This window comes from Rattus norvegicus, chromosome 11 (assembly GCF_021556685.1).
Source record: "Rattus norvegicus strain SHRSP/BbbUtx chromosome 11, alternate assembly SHRSP_T2T, whole genome shotgun sequence".
Lineage (NCBI taxonomy): Eukaryota > Metazoa > Chordata > Mammalia > Rodentia > Muridae > Rattus > Rattus norvegicus.
Genome location: NC_141544.1, coordinates 70,519,254 through 70,535,421, shown reverse-complemented (window position 1 = coordinate 70,535,421; position 16,168 = coordinate 70,519,254). Strand labels below are relative to the sequence as shown.

At 42.5% G+C, this 16,168-nt stretch overlaps 1 protein-coding gene across 8 annotated transcripts in view; it reads left to right on the top strand.

Annotated features, from left to right (window-relative positions):
- Nucleotides 1-16,168, top strand: part of Ccdc191 (coiled-coil domain containing 191) — a 70,586-nt gene that overhangs the window by 21,686 nt on the left and 32,732 nt on the right. For all 8 annotated transcript variants that reach the window (XR_015632676.1, XR_015632675.1, XM_087575834.1 and 5 more), the window contains one exon: nucleotides 11,880-12,070. Coding sequence is in view for 4 of the 8 variants with exons in the window: in XM_087575834.1 (XP_087431960.1) it covers nucleotides 11,880-12,070 (191 nt within the window). In the remaining 4 variants the exon portion in view is untranslated. The remainder of the gene's footprint in view (nucleotides 1-11,879; nucleotides 12,071-16,168) is intronic.

Here is a 16,168-nt window from a genome sequence, read left to right as displayed (position 1 = left end):
ATGAGATTGTTAGATGAGAAAAGATAAATATGTATATTTTCTATCCCCCACAACACCTACACTTCGGCCTTAGGCATTGCTAAAATTCATGAAAGTTAATAGAATGAATACATAAGTGACTGGATCTAACAAGAGAAAAGAGAGTGTAGGGAGATACTAAGGGAGCTTGACAAATGTAGGAATGGACTTATAAAGGCCCTGGAAATCAGTAACAGGAATTTGAGTGTGATATGGCTAACTAAAATAAAAGGAAAAAATAGTCAACGTGAGTTATTAAAATATGTACATATTTCATGGTGACATCCTTGACTGATGGGAAGGAAGTTATCATTATTGCAATACTAAAATTGTAATCAGTTTTAGTTTCAGAAATAGAAGGAAATATAAAGGGTTTAGATTAATATTTTGAGAAAGACTTAACAAGAACTCTTAGATTCTGTAACCTTCAAGAGATATATGCAATTAGTGTGTGTTTCTATAACAACAGTAAAGATTCCTAATAAAAAAAAATAGAAAATGGGCCAGGCATGGTGCCTCACACCTTTAATCCCAACACTTGAGTAGCAGCAGAGGAAGGTAGATCCCAGAGTGAGGCCTAGCTTATTTACATTTTGACTTCTAGGACAGCCAGAGCTACACACACACACACACACACACACACACACACACACACACACACACAGAGGGTTGGAGAGATGGCTCAGTGTTTAACAGCATGGACTGCTCTACCAGAAGACCAGCTTTAATTCTCAGCACCCATGTGGCAGTGTACATTCTGTAACTCTAGTTCCAGGGACCCCTCACCCTCGTCTGGGCTTCACAGGTTCCAGGCGTATAAGTGGTATATAGACTGTGGTGGTTTGAATATGCTTGGCCCATGGGAATAGCACTATCAGGGCTTGTGGCCATCTTTGAATGGGTATGACCTTTTTGGAGAAAGTGTGTCACTGTATAGGCAGGTTTTAAGGCCTCCTCTGGTCAGGCTTCTTCTCCCAGTGTGGAAGAGAGTTGCTGCCAAACATAGTTTCTCCTAGCTGCCTCTGGGAAGACAGTCTTTTCCTGGCTGCCTTTGGATCAAGATGTAGAATTCTTGGCTCTTTCAGCACTGTGTCTGCCTGGATGTTGCCATGCTTCCTGCCATGATGATAAGGAACTAAATCCCTGGACCTGTAAGCCAGCCCCAGTTAAACATTTACATTTTTAAGAGTTGGGTTGGTCATTGTGCACAGCAATTGAAATGTTAAGACAGACATATACTCAAAATAATAAAGAAAAGAGGGAAAGAATTTATATTCATGGGCATTTCAAAAAGGGACAAAGAAAGCATGCCATGACAGCTTAGCAACCAGGCAGAAGTAAGACATGTATTTCCAAAAATTTAAAAATCGCAGTGGATTCTAGTTTACGGTAAAAATCCTATGTATTATAGATATGCTGAGTGTTCTAGATGGAGTTGCAGAGTTAACAGTAACTACAGTAGTAGCCCCTCTAACTCTGGTTGCTTTGTTTGAAAAGGACATGCCAGTATATTTAGAAAATTGACAACATTTGAAGGAAGGATCCTTGTTTTACCACAGATTACACTTGATTTTTTTTGGCATTATTATGTTTAAGGTCCTATTTTGAAGGTTGCTTTTGGCGTTCAGAATACATACAAAAATTACCTAGACAGTTTTTGAATTCCTGTCACCGGTCTTTCCAGTGTTGAGCAAGTCTTGTGATTAAGAAATGGTTACCACTGAGAGACCCTGTCAGAACGTCAGTCACGTTCTCACTGACACCCATCTCGTGACTTGCTTATTCCGTCTCCTCATTATGTGACAGATCTTTGGTCTTTTCTTGTACTTATAAACTTGTTTTGTTTGTTTGTTTGCTTGCTTTGGTATTTTGTTTAAGAGAACTGGTTAGACATTTTGTAATATCTTTCTCAACTTAGGGTGTCTCCTGGTGTCTGTTGCTTGGAATGAAATTTTCAGTAAGAATACTATGAGGAGTGATATGGTGCCTTCCCTACATGTCAAGCCGTAGGTAATCGTTGAGCACTTAATCCAGCATGTGTCTCCTGAGTTTCCCATTAGTCACCATTATCCTTTCATGACTGACAGGAGAGCTTGTGAATGTGTGTGAGCGTCTGTTGTTCCACTGTCACTCAGCAGTTGGAACATTTATGGTGGATCCTGCCTGCACTCCTGTTAGTGTGCTATTTGCCTAGTGCTGGTTTTGTGTTTCCTGTTTCTCCTGTATGTATCGTCTTAAATTCTATGAGAAAGAACTGGCCCTTTTGTCGATTATTTGCTTGTTGGTTTGTGAATTATTGGTTTTATTCAGTGTGGACTCACTGATTTTGTATTTTCTCTGGGTTATACTGTTGTTTATTTTGTAGCTTAAAGTGTCCCATCTTTGGCCTTTGAAATAGCTTTCAGGTTGCCTTCTCTGCCTTTGGAGCACACATCCATTCTTTTTTCAGGCATCCTACTTCTGTGTGCTAAGAAGATATAAAAAGAATGACCCCCAGAGCAGTGTGTACAGTAGTCTTAATTTGTTTCTTAAGATCATTCTCCCTTAAAGGAACCAGGATTCTATGTACAAGTGTTGATTACAGCACCATAGCATAGAAAATATGTCATGTTTATGTCTGTTTGTCTGTCTCTTCTCCTTTCTCTCTTTTTCTATAAATATAAAATTTTCCCATAATCCAATCCCTCTAATTCTAGACTAACAGTACAGGGATGGGAGTCATATTATCTCTTCCCTTCCCTTATTTGTAATTTACATTTGAACTGTCTGAATTTGTATTGTCATTGTGAATTCATAATGATATTTTTGATGTAATCCAGGTGTCCCCCCTATATTTGTAGCCCTTTCCCCTGACTAAAGAAAGCCGGCTCATTTGTCCACATTCTGTTGACTTGTACTTTGGTCTTACTTTGCTGTCAATGTGCGTTGAGAATTGCTAATCCCAAGGTGGAGTAGGAGAACCAGGAAGTAGTTTCGCTTTTAGCCTTACAGTTTTCAGTCAAAATATTATTTTCCCAACATTACTTAAGGTCTTCTCTTCCCCTTTTGTATGATTGTATTGTTTACTATGAGATGGATCTTAAACCTCTTTCAATTTCTGCAGTGGATGTCTAAAATACAGTAAGATTTACCTACCTGAATCCTCATAACAGCTGGAAATAGGATAGTCTTTTGGTAAATTCCAGCACAGGTCTGGTTCTACATTTCTGCCCATTTCTAAGGGAGCCCAAAGCTGCCTTCACAGGCCACAGGTGAACCAGAGGAAAATGCCCAGTGACTCACGTCAGGGACAGTGAGTGACTCACAGGGTCTGAGCCTGTGTGCTCAGAATATTTCACAGCAAGTCCTGATACAGATATTCATATAGAATGTTATCAGGGAAATCTCTTTCTAGGAGTTGCTCCAGTTTAAGTCTATCATTTCTTGTGCTTTGATTTTGGATTTTCATTGTACCTCTAAATTCTTGGCATCTCATTTATTAATTTAGTTAGCCTTTTTTCCCCCCAGACAAATTTCCTAGGGTAGCCCAGACTAGCCCAAGGCTTGCAGTGTAACTCAGGCTGGGCTCAGACTGAAAGCAGGCTGGCCTCTTGCCTCAGTGCTGGTGGCTACATAATTAACAGATTGCTGAGAGGGGCTGGGCTCTGCTGTTAGCACATGCATTCAGGTGGCACTCAGCATACATCCTCTTCCCCATCTCCTCAGCGTCCCCTTCACTGTGTCACGAACTTGTTTTCAGATAGCAACTTTCCAGTAGGCCCTCTCCTATCTTCTCTTTGATCTGGCAGTGAAATCTCTCTGGGAGATTCAGCAATTCATGTGTCATAGCTAATTAGCAGAAACAACATGGGATTAACCATGAAATTCTTAACACTGTTTGGAAAGTGCCTTCTTAATTCTCTATTCTGAAATACATTTTTGTTTAATAAGATTAGAAACTCTATGATCCCTTCTGCTTGGGAAAGTCTCAGAGAACAATAGAAAATGGGGTGATATTAGCCTAAATCTGCATTCTCTGGGGAGAAGATTTTGATTTGCTTATTTGGTTAGATTTTTCTGCTAGAGGGTAAGATCGTAATGACCCACAGGAATCATTGTTAATATTATGCCTGTGGCTTGGAGCCTTCCAAATATTCACCCTAAACTAGATCAAGAAAGCATGGTGATATATGTGGGGAAACCTGCATTTTCTTCCTGCCAGGATGCAGGAACCTGTAGTTAAGTGCCTCATTTGTACAGCGTGGTTCCCTTCCAAAGATCTTACTGTTGTGGGAATGCCCACAGAGTGAGCACAGAAGCAAAGCCATTTCTGGATTGACAGCCACTGTCCTCCCTGACGAGGGAGGGGCCTCAAAGTGCAGAGAAAGAGAGCTGGAAACGTGCATGCAGAGTGTGAGCCTGGCGAGCCTCTGCCTCTAGGTTATTGCCAAAGGCATTATGTTCGAGATAGTTCCTCAGGTGTCTGAGACATGTGTGGCTTACTTTTGTGTAGTCAACTTTGAGCCAGTGTTTGTCCTTCCAAAGTGCCATAAGCCCAGAGGTTCCTATTCTTCAACAATGTTTGTTTCCAGGGTTGGGTCTTAAGCCAAGACCCCACATAGTCTCTACCAACGCCTAATCTTCAGTATATTTGTTTTGTTGTTTTTTTGTTTTGCTTTGTTTTAAGAAGATACTGATTGAAATCTGCTTTTTGAAAGGAGAAAGATGAGCAGTGGTGGCGAATGCCTTTAATCCTAGCACTCAGGAGGCAGAGACAGGTGGATTTTGAGGCTGTCCTGGTCAATAGAGCAAGTTCCAGGACAGTCAGGGCTACACAGAGAGTCTCTATGTCTAAAGAACCAAAACCAAAATAAAATAAGGCGAAGCCCATGGCGTAAGCAGGCCATTCTCTAAAAATTTACAGAGTAGATTGTTTTTTACACTAGACATTTCTGGTGGATTTTTTTCTTAAACACTAGACATTTCTGGTGAATATTTATAAAAATCCCCTGTTGGACCACCCTGGAGCTGAAACAAGCATTTGTCTGATGTTCTCTGAGGTAAGATGTGTTCCTAGCATAGTCTTTGTGTGTGAGTGCCCAGGTCTGGAGAAGGGGAAGCAGAGATTAGGGACTAATGTAGGGATGAGAGTATCTCAAAGGAAAAGGAAGGCGGTGGGGAACGATGGTCAGCCTTCATAAAGACATGGTAGCATCCTAAATCTACCTCAGGCTGGGCTGGGAAAGGAACCCTGCCCTACAGGGGTCAGGCTGTAAGCTACATTGCAGTAAGACTAACCAGTTCCTTCCTGAAGTCTACTCCTTCTAGAACAACACAGAATACCTATTCGATAAACACAGTATTGTTGATTGAAACTTCCTAACAGCATTCAGAGTTTGCCAAACTTCTAATATGTTATGTATACATAGTAACACATTTATGAGTGGAATGCTACAGTGTCTGATGTCTGGGGTTTTAGAGTCTGCAGGTGAGGAGACGGTGAGGAAGACAGAGGAAGCTCCTGATCTGCAGGAGTTTAGATAAGTTGTAAAGCTGGGTGAAAGCTGATTCTGTGCTTTTGGATGTGCTTGTTAAATCTCAAACCAAGGGTTGTAAAAAAATAAATATAAAAGAAGAATGAAATGGAATATAGAAGTGTCTCCTTGTAGAGGCATTCAGGCCTCTGGAGTTTTCCATGGTGTCTGACGTAAAGTCCCAGGCCTAGCACTCTGTCCTAGAAACTTGATGCCTGTCTTCTGATCTTCTAGTGAAGTCAGTTAAGGAATCTAGATAATTAGTGGGGTGTGAGGAGTCCTGATTTCTTTTCTCTGGGATGTGGGGAGGCAAAACGATGAGAAGGATAGGTTATAGAGCACTTCGCTACTGCAGACTTCTGTTGCTGTGGTAAAAGATCCTCTTCAAGTCCCAGGTTCTTTGTAGCTTCTGTGGTGCTTTTTTTTTGAACAGTGATTCACAAAGGAAAACAAGGCAATGGAGATTTTTTTCCAGTTGCAGTGTGGGATGTCTGCTCCTTTCAGAATGGGAGCAGAAAGAGTCTTTAGGGTGTTTGTGGGAGGGCAACCTTCTCCCTGACATTCGAACCTCAGCCAAGTCCCCTAGGCCACAGGTTGCACCACAGTTAGTTCCATTCAGCAAAAATAAATTGTAAACTTGTTGACACTTTTGTCCTCTTTACAATTCATTGTTTATTTTTCCATGACAGAGAATTTTGATGCAATTATCACTGAGCTTTCTGACAAAAGGGAAATAGCTAAGGAATTTTGATGAGTTACCCACTTCATTAATCAGAACAAGCATCTCTAGTGACAGGGTTAGAATTACAATGAAGATTAGATAGCAAATTGCTGCTCCACGTAGTGTCAATCATCTGCGGTGACAGCAGTGTGATTACACTTCAGGGAAGAGCTTTTCTTGCCAACAAAACGAGGGCAACTCCAGTGCAGGTAATAAATTTAGCAGGGTAGGTTGTCATTTCTTCCCTCTAGTGGAAATCTTAAAACCAAATGCTGTCTTGTGGAAGATTTTAAGAGGAAGACAGCATTTCACTTTAAAACTTTCTCTCATATTGTAGTATTGTATTTGAAGAATTATTATAGCTACATACTTAGGTACAGTTCATCCCCGCCATGATTTTCTCTGGATCATTTACCATATCAAGCCTGTAATAAATAGATGGTCAAGCTACAGGGAGAAGATATGATTATATCTGGACACCATCAGCAACCAAAACCTCTTAGTTACCTGGCTAGTAAAACTTCCCAGTTCTCCTAGCTTAAACAGAATGCACTCCTCTTCCACCTCCAGTGTGCTTTGAAGAGCAAGGGTCTAGAGCATTGTCTTAGTTAGCAGTTTACTGCTGTGGACAGACACACCAGGACCCTTTGTTCTATTACATTATCACCGGCTTTCTCCTTTCCAACTCCTTCAGTGCCTAAGCTTGGCTGTCCTGGATCTTGCTCTGTAGATTGATCTTGAACTCAGAGATCTGCATGCCTGTCTCCTGGGATTAAGGGTGTGTACCACCATGCCTGGATGTAAAATAAAAGCTTTTCTTCACCTAGAACTTGCTCTATCCCCAGGCTGGTCTTGACCTCCGAGATCTGCTTGGTTTATCTCCTGGAATTAAAGGTGTGTACCACCATAACTGAATCTAAATTTAGTTGGGCGGGATCTTGCCCCAAAGTCACTACTCCCTTAATTCAATTTAATATCCTTAAACACAGATTCAGCTCCATTTCACTTCCTGGTACCCTTTTAATACTCGAACTACATATTTTATATTTTTCCTTTCTCAGCTGGCTCCTTTTCATTAAAACACTCTTCATAAAAGTGAACTTTAGTAACCACACAACAGAATTTATACCAGACTGTTTTGAGACTTCCTTTGTCAAAGCGATTAATCTAACTCTCTTGACCTTAGCCTCAAGCAGACTCTTCCAACAATGGCAAAAAGCAGACACATTCTTCACCAAAATACCACAACAGTCTCTATGCTACATACTGAAATTCTTCTCCATTGAAACTTCTTGGGCCAGGTCTGCATAGTTCAAGTCACTCTCAGCCACAAAGTCTTTCATATTCCTACTAGCATAGTCCATTAAGCCTTACTTAAAGGATTCTACTGCTTTCCAAGTTCAAAGTCACAAAATTCACATTCTTCCAAACAAAAACATGGTCAAGCCTATCATAGCAATACCCGAGTCCCTGGTACCAACTTCTGTCTTAGCCTTTTACTGCTGTGAACAGACACCATGACCAAAGCAACTCTTATAAGGACAACATTTAATTGGGGCTGGCTTACAGGTTCAGAGGTTCAGTCCATTATCATCAAGGTGTGAGCATGACAGCATCCAGGTAGGCATGATGCAGGAGGAGCTGAGAGTTCTACATCTTCATCTGAAGGCTGCTAGCAGGATACTGGCTTTTAGGCAGCTAGGATAAGGGTCTTATAGCCCACACCCACAGTGACACCCCTACTCTAACAAGGCTACACCTCCTAATAGTGCCACTTCCTGGGCTGAGCATATACAAACCATCACAAGTACTATTGCAGCTCTAGACTGTGAACTGAAGGAGAGACAGGAGCAACAGGCAATTTACTGGGGGTGTGGGTGTGACCTTTAATCCTTGTCACTTTGCTTGGATTTAGGATCACCTAGGAGACACACCTGTGAGGGACTTTGCAGAAAGGTTTACTGGAGGAGGGACGACTCATTGGGAATGTGAACAGCACCAAACCACATAAAAAAGGAGAAAGCTAGTTTGGATCAGTAATCATCCCTCTCCCCTCCCTACTGTGGGTACCAGGTGGCTCACTGCCTCAAACTGCAACTACTGCTAGGCCATTGTAAGGAGCAGCCTCCTTTCCCTGTCATGACAGACTGTGCCCTTGAACCTGGAGCCCAAGTAAACCCTTCCTTAGATTGCTTCTGCCAAGAATTGCCACAGCAATAAGAAAAGTGACTGATAGCAGACTGAAGAGAACAAATAGATGTTATCTGTGGAAGCATGACACTTCTTGTCCCTTGTAAGTTAAATGAGAGGACTGGGAGTGTATTCCTTTACCAGTGTCTTCTTCAAGCACATTTATCAGACTCATGTTTACCTAAATAATATTAATTATAGATCAAGAATAACTAAGCATCTATCTTTGATTCATTCTTTATTTTTTAATCTAAATTTTAATAAGATGGCTTTTGAGCAAGCAGGGTGAAAGCCCAATAGCAAGTTTATTTCAATAACACAGGGCTCCAGGCCCCTGTCACAGAGTTGCTGTTAGCTTCTGCAGTCAGGCCCCTTCCACATCCTGGAAACCTGCCCTCTGCTCCTGGGGTCCTAACGCTGGGATGGTAAAGAAACATGTTAACTATAGAGTTTATAGGCTCTAATTTTGCTCTCCTAAATTTAGCTAAGTTTCTAGAGATGCTGTTTTACCTTGGTAGGCTATATGTAGTTTTCATTCAGTTTCAAAGCAGAGAATGTATCCTTCACTGTTAGGATAGACTAATTAATTACCTATAAATTAGAGACATTACCAGGATGCCAGCATTTTTAGTTTTGGCCTTGGGATTAACACTAATGTTTTACTTTGTGAATTCAGTTATCCAGAAATCTCTGTCTAAAGTTTTAATTCAGTGAACTGAATCACAAGAATAGCTACAATTTCTCTTTTATCATAATGATCTAAGAATGAATAAAATAGTACATGTAGAACAATAGAGGGCAAGGGGTGTAGCCTGGCTGTATATTATTTGTCTATGTGGATAGCCCTGGGTTTAATCTCTGGCATCAATAAACAAACAAATAATAACAATTCAAAAAGTAATAGTACAGGGCTGGAGAGATGGCTCAGTGGTTCAGAGCACTGACTGCTCTTCCAGAGGTCCTGAGTTCAATTCCCAGCAACCACATGGTAGCTCACAATCATCTGTAATGGGATCTGATGTCCTCTTCTGGTGTGTCTGAAGACAGCTTCGGTGTACTTAAATATAATTAATAAATAAATCTTTTAAAAAATGTAATAGTACATGGAAGTTACTTTGACTTTTGTAACAGAGGGTCATAAAAATCCAAGGAAACGAGCTGGAGAGCTGGTCAGCAATTACGGGAGGCATAAGCTGCTTTTCCACCGGGCTGGGTTAGGCTCCCAGCATTCATGTAGTGCCTCACAAATATCTATCTCCAGTTCAAGAGAGTCAACACCGTCTTCTGGCCTCCACAGACACCAGGAATTCAACCAGTACAAAGACATACATGCAAGCAAAGCATCTGTGCACATAAAAGTTCCAAAAAGAAGAACAAAGATACAAGAAGTAATATATCAAGTCGGGTTCTGTCGCACTATTTCACCATAAAATGTGCTCCAGGAGTTGAGAGACCGAATACGGCTATGTGTAGAGCGTCTCACTGAGTCAGTCAGTAGGGATTGATCCAGGATTTGACCCCAGGGTCTTGCACATGCTAATGCAAGATCTCTACCACCGAGCTCCATCCCCAGCTCGAGAGGACAACCTTAGTGAGTCCGGGAATAGGCACAGGACATTTCCTTTTGGTAGTGGCACATATTAACAAAAATGCTGTGTTCTGGGGCTGGAGAGCAAGCTTAGTGGTTAAGAGTTCTTGTGCTTTCAGGGTACCTGAGCTTGGTTCCCAGGACCCACATGGTAGTTCTCCACGATCCTTAACTCCTGTTCGAGGGGGACCCATTTTCTACTTCTGAGCTCAGAAAGAGAGAGAGAGAGAGAGAGAGAGAGAGAGAGAGAGAGAGAGAGAGAGAGAGAGAGAGAAAGAGAGAGAGAGAGAGGCAAAATACTCATACACATAAAAATAAAATATATAAATCTAAAATATTTGAAGGTGCTGTATTCCAAAAGATAAAGAAGCAAATAATGGGAAAAGGCAAAGCAGCCCCTGAACCTGGCAGCTGTGTGTCCCCTGTGGATGGGTGAAGGCAAACCCTTTGTACACCAAGTCTCTCCTTTTTTCTCTTCTGCCTCCCGCCCTCCCTCCTCTTTTGTACGCTCCAGTTGAAAATGTGTCCTCATTTGAAGTGATATAAAGGGAAGAAGGGCTTGGCTTATGTTGTTCATGGTTTTTCCTGATGAGGTTTTATAACCTTGTATGTTTATCTAAACTGGAATGTAACTGATATCCTGAATAGAAAAGTAATTCTGACCGAGAAGTCTAACATGTTTCTTTATATTTTATTGGTCTTTTAATGTTTTTTTTATTGTTGTTGTTGTTGTTGTTGTGTGTATGTTAAGTGTTTTTAAAGGAAGAAGGCTGTGAGTTAGCCTGTGCTCTTTGAAACCCAACCTTCCCAAAGGGCCACTTCCTGTGCTGCTGCTTTCTGTTTGATCTTCTACTTTAGAGCCCCTGCCAGGTTTGTCATTCCTAGCTAAGGTCCTATGCCCTCTGGGGAGTCTCACAGTTTCATGGAAATCAGTAAACTAAGGGAGAGATCCTGCTGAAGTGTGGGGAGAGCTTGACTGAAGAATGCAAAGCTCACTGGAATACAGTGGAGGAGTTGGCCATGGACTAACTGTGGGAAGTAATCCTGACATAGGCAGAGAAGGGGCAGCAAGTAAAGACAAGGAAATGTGACATGGTATGGCTGGTGTTGACACCAAGAGGTGACAGCAGAGGGATCTAGAAAGAATGATTTTGCTTGTTCGTTTGATTTTTTTTTTTTTTTTAATAAGGATAGAGTATATAGACAAGGACTGGGTAGCAGTGATTTTTCTCCTTAGACCCGGATTAAAGCATGCTCTGGGAACTTGGTAGACCTTGTCTAATTTGCTATTGGCTACATAGGCACATGAGGGCTGGAAATCTCTAGGCCTACTCATCAAAACCCTACTAACATGATTAGTGGTAGCCCAGATAAACTAGTCATTTTTAACTGCCTTGTCAAGGCACAGGCCCCAACTGTTACTCGTGTTCACTGGTGAAGCTCACAAGGGGTGCTCGAGGGGATTGAGCTAAAGGCTTACTGTTTGAAGTTCCCAAGACATCTCAGTGGGGTAGGTCTTAGTGGAAGCAGCTCTCACAAATTCTTAAGGCCTCTAGTTCCTGTCTAAGACATGAGCTGCTATCCCAGTTTAACACAGGACCAGTGCCTTGTAATAAGAATTCAGTATTTTGGTTTAAGGCCTGAAGCTTTGGGTACCCCAGATGCCTGACTTAAATTCCTCATTCCTAGAAACATGAAAGAATTGAGCTTTGTTCCCTTCCATTAGAATCACAGGTAACGTTTGTGCGCGATTCATGTGATGGGGAAATCTGAGGACAGGGCTGTCAATGTTGCATATTTGAAACACAAGAGCTGATTGGTGGTGATTTTCCAAATCTTTCCACTTCAGTGTCAAAAACGGTATTTCTCTGCCTGGCACAAGCTGATTCTGGATCATAGGATTAAGCTGGGGAAAGCAGGGACCCTGTCTGACTGGAAGCTTCAACTGAAGGTCCTGAGAGCCTGGAGAGACCATACGCGATCCCAGAAGTTGGAACGAGAGACCAAAGCCTTGGAAAATGACCTTAGGGAAGAAAACAGGTACCATTCTTTAGATTCTGAAAATCCTTCTGGTATACTTATCAAGGGCATCTTCCCTCTGAAGAGCCCAAAAATCAACTTCAGAAATGCTGTCCACTAGACTCATCTTATGATACGGTGACCTGTTCTTCCATGTTACCCAGGTAGAAGGACATAGCTGACCATTAGAAGTGAAGCAGATTATCTGAGGTACTGATGGAGCTCGTTCCCTTTCGGTGAAGGAAGGATGGGGCTTTGCATGCTAACAGCCCCATGTGCCATGTACCATCTCACAGCTCTGAAGAGGGAGCTTGCTTTATATGCCAATAAATCTCATTGATAGAATCGCTCTCTGTACATAGAATGTTAATTAAGGACACGGCAAGCATCCATCTGGGAGGGCCAACCTGCCAAGAGCGATTCCTCCCACACTGCTGTCTTTTGTTCCACACCTTATTTAGAGGTTTCTGATGCTTTTAGATCAAGTCCCTATTTACTGGTGCTGTGTCAAACAGAATTTATTCTCAAATAAAGCTTTTTTATTTTATTATCTTAAAATTAAATACATTTTCTGTTTTCATTTCCAAGTTTAACTTTACATGCAGTCAGTTTTATTTTGTGGCTGTGGCTTGGTGGTGATGGATGTTGAACTCAGGGCTTTGCATTTGCTAAATGCATATTTTACTACTGGGACACACCTAGGTTGAAGAAAGCATTATGTTCTTATGTGCAATCATTAATGACAACTCTGGCATCCATTCAGGATGAAAAATTAAGTGTGTGGCGTCTGGAAGAGGGGTGACAGTGAAAGGCACAGCTGTACAAGCCTATGATGGTATCAGCCCTGGGAGGTCATGTAGGCGTTGGGTACATGGTCCTTTGCCCTGGGTGAGGAAAACAGTATCTAGGGACAGTGTGGGTGTTCAGCAGTGCTGTACAGTGAGGAGTATGTTCTCTGCTGCTGCTAAGAAAGCACAGCAAAATGTCACTGGCCAGGTAGGTGCCTCAGGTTGTGTAGAACTGACTTCATTGTGTGGAGTGTAGGTATCTGGTGTAGCCGGAGATAATCAACCAAGTGGCCTTCAAGTCCATCAGCTTCCGAGAAGCTGGCTTGCTTGCTTGCTTGCATTCTTTATGTATTTTTAATGTGTGTGTTTTTGTGTGAGCCCACATGAGTATCACATGTATGCAGAAGCCTGTAGAAACCCCAAGAGGCCATCAGATTCCCTGGGGCTGGAGTTAATGGGTGGTGTGGGCCTTTCTGTGAGTTCTGAGAACTGAACCCAGTCCTCCAAGCTATGCTATCAGTTGCGCTCCCCACCTTTAAAAGTTTAGTTACGTTTATTTTACATGTAGGTGTTTTGTCTGTGTGTATTTATGTGCCTCGAGTGCATTCCTTGTGCCTATGGAGGTCTTAGACCCTCTGAACTGAACTCAAGTTCTCTGAAAGAGCACCGAATGCTCTACCCTCTAAGCCTCCCCAGCCCCCATGGGAAACGTCATATGCCAGGACAAGTTTAGGTGTTACTTGGTTGTAAAGTAATTACATTGGTTCTAAAGCTTTTCAAGCACCATGTGCTGGGGTGCATTATCTCTGTGAAAAGGGCCAGTGAGGAAAACACTCCTTTAATCTGTTTCCAGAATCCCTGGGCCTTGTGATTGGCGTGGGAACTGGGGTGACAGCATACTGAAATCTAACTGATGTGAGGTTTGCTGAGTAAAGAATGTAGACTGGAGACCATGTGAGGGCAGAGAGTGGAAAGTGAAGTGATAAACTTAAAAGCTGCCTTCAAGCATCGTATGCCAGAAGAAACTTGTAGATGAAAAATCTGGAGAACTCAGGATTCCATTCCAATTAAACAGTTTAAATATAAAAGCACTAAATGGAGATTTCGTAATAGCATAATGTGCCAATTTTTTTTAAGATCTCAGAACTTTTAGTCTGGTATCTGAATTATTTTCAGGTGTCTATTTTTAAATGTTCAGAATGGGTACTAAAAAATTTTAACTGCTGAAGTTAGAAAATATTTAACTTATAATACTGTTTTCACCATAAAACCTTAGAACAAAAAATATCCAAGAGCAGGATGACACCTCAGGATTGTCTGATCCAGCCCCTTGTTTCACAGATAAGGAAAAGAAAGCCCAGAGCATAGAAGTGTCTCGCAGAAAAGCCACATGGAGCAAGTGTGTTGAGAGGCTTGTCCTCAGCACTCTTGACTCAGAGCCTTCTCCAGAAAGTCTGCTTCTCAGTTAAGCCAGACAGCATCTTAGCTGTGCTCTCCTGGGCCAGGGTGATTTTCTGCTATGTGGGAATTTGCTGTAGATTGTGATGTAAAAACTAAGAGCTGTCAGATGGGGGTGGGGGCCGAGAGGGTGACATCCAGGGAAGGCAGAAACGGGGGCGGGGGGGGGGGGGGGAGGACTTGCATGAGGGGGTACGTGGAGGAGGGGAAGGGCTGATACTGGATTGTAAAATGAATAAATACATTTTAAAAAAAGAGAAAGAAGGAAAGGAAGGAAGGAAGAGCAAACAAACAAATGAACAAGTGTACGACCATTGGAGAAAGAGTGATAGGGAAGAAGCTGTTCTTGCAGACCCATCTGAGTCCCCAGCTCTCTGTAAGTATTGTCCTAAACGTCATTGTAGGAAATTCAGACCCCAGCCATCTTCACTGGGCCCACTGGGGTTTCTCCCCATCCTTGGATGGACACTGACTACAGGGATAAGTGAGCCAGGCCGTGAAAGAAGGCTCCGTTGCTTCCCGAGTTTAACTGAATGAAGTCTTCATGCTCTGGGGAGGACAAGTGGTAGAGTGGTTGCTCACGTGGGAGCTCACGGCTCACCGGTGCCCTGACAGGACACAGCTAATGCTGTGGGTCATGGCAGAATGCTGTTGAAGTCACTTGTCTGTTCAGATGTGAACTGAGTCCACATCCCTGATTTCTACACCCACAATTGTTTTGTTCCCTGTTTGTCTCCTCATGGTCTGTTCCCCTGCAGGCCCAGCCTTGTGGGCTTTCTGCTTTGTTCTTCCCACTTGCTCACTAAAGCAACAACAGATCCCTCTCTTCCTATCTATAATTTAGTAACCGCTGTTGCTTTCTGGGCCTATGCACAGTCTCACCTCCACTTCAAGGGTTCATGCACTTACTCTGCAAATGCATCTGGCTTTCCCTAATAGGAATTGTGGTCATTCACTTTCCAGCCATCTCTCTCAGAAGTAGTGTTGAGTTGGGGTTGATGGTTCATGGCTGTAATTTTATCTTTTAGGAAGAGAGGGAAAGATACTCAGCCGCCGGAGGCGATCTTTAGCATATAGCCAGCTTGAAGCCGAACTGGGTTACCCTGAGACCTAGTCCCCCAAAAGTAAAATGAAATGAAAATGTGGTTACTATAATAAACAGCTTTATTAAACTTCAGTATAATATCATACTAGAATCTCAGCACAAGAAACATTTCCACATTCACTTGCTGAGGTAATACAACGAAACTCTGTTCCTCATGTCTTTGACGTTGTGGCGTTGAAATTGTGACGGTCTCAACGAGCACATTCACTTTCACAGGTTGGTGCCATAGCTCTTACTCCCTTCCCTCTTGAATCGTTAGACAGTTCCACAGGAAATTGGGAATAAGCAGTGTTCGTTTCAGTATCTTCTGCCAGCTCTTCTTGAGTCCTGCTCCCCTGCTTTCTCTGGTCTTTCCTAGGAGGTACCTGCCCTAGGCTGTACCAACCACCTCCCTCATCTCCTGTGCTGCAGTCCTCACATCAAGCCCCTGGCCATGCCTGAACTTGCCTTAATCTCTCCCTTTCATTTCTTAAGACTCCCACTTCTTCCTTCCTAAAACCCTTGATTATCCATAATTCTTCATTTCCAACACTTCTCAGTCCAGCCTTCTTTGGGGAGCCATATGCAGAGAGCTTCTGTTAATCATGTTCAGCCACCTTCCTACCTCCGCTCACCCAGATCCCCAGGTGGATGGCCATAGGTCACATGGCATATGCATCTAGTGAAGTCCTAATAGATCTGTCAGAGGACCGGACTCCCACTGCCTGGCTCACTGTCAAAACTCCTTTAGACAAAATTGTCTTATATCCCCTGATTCCCTGGGGGCTA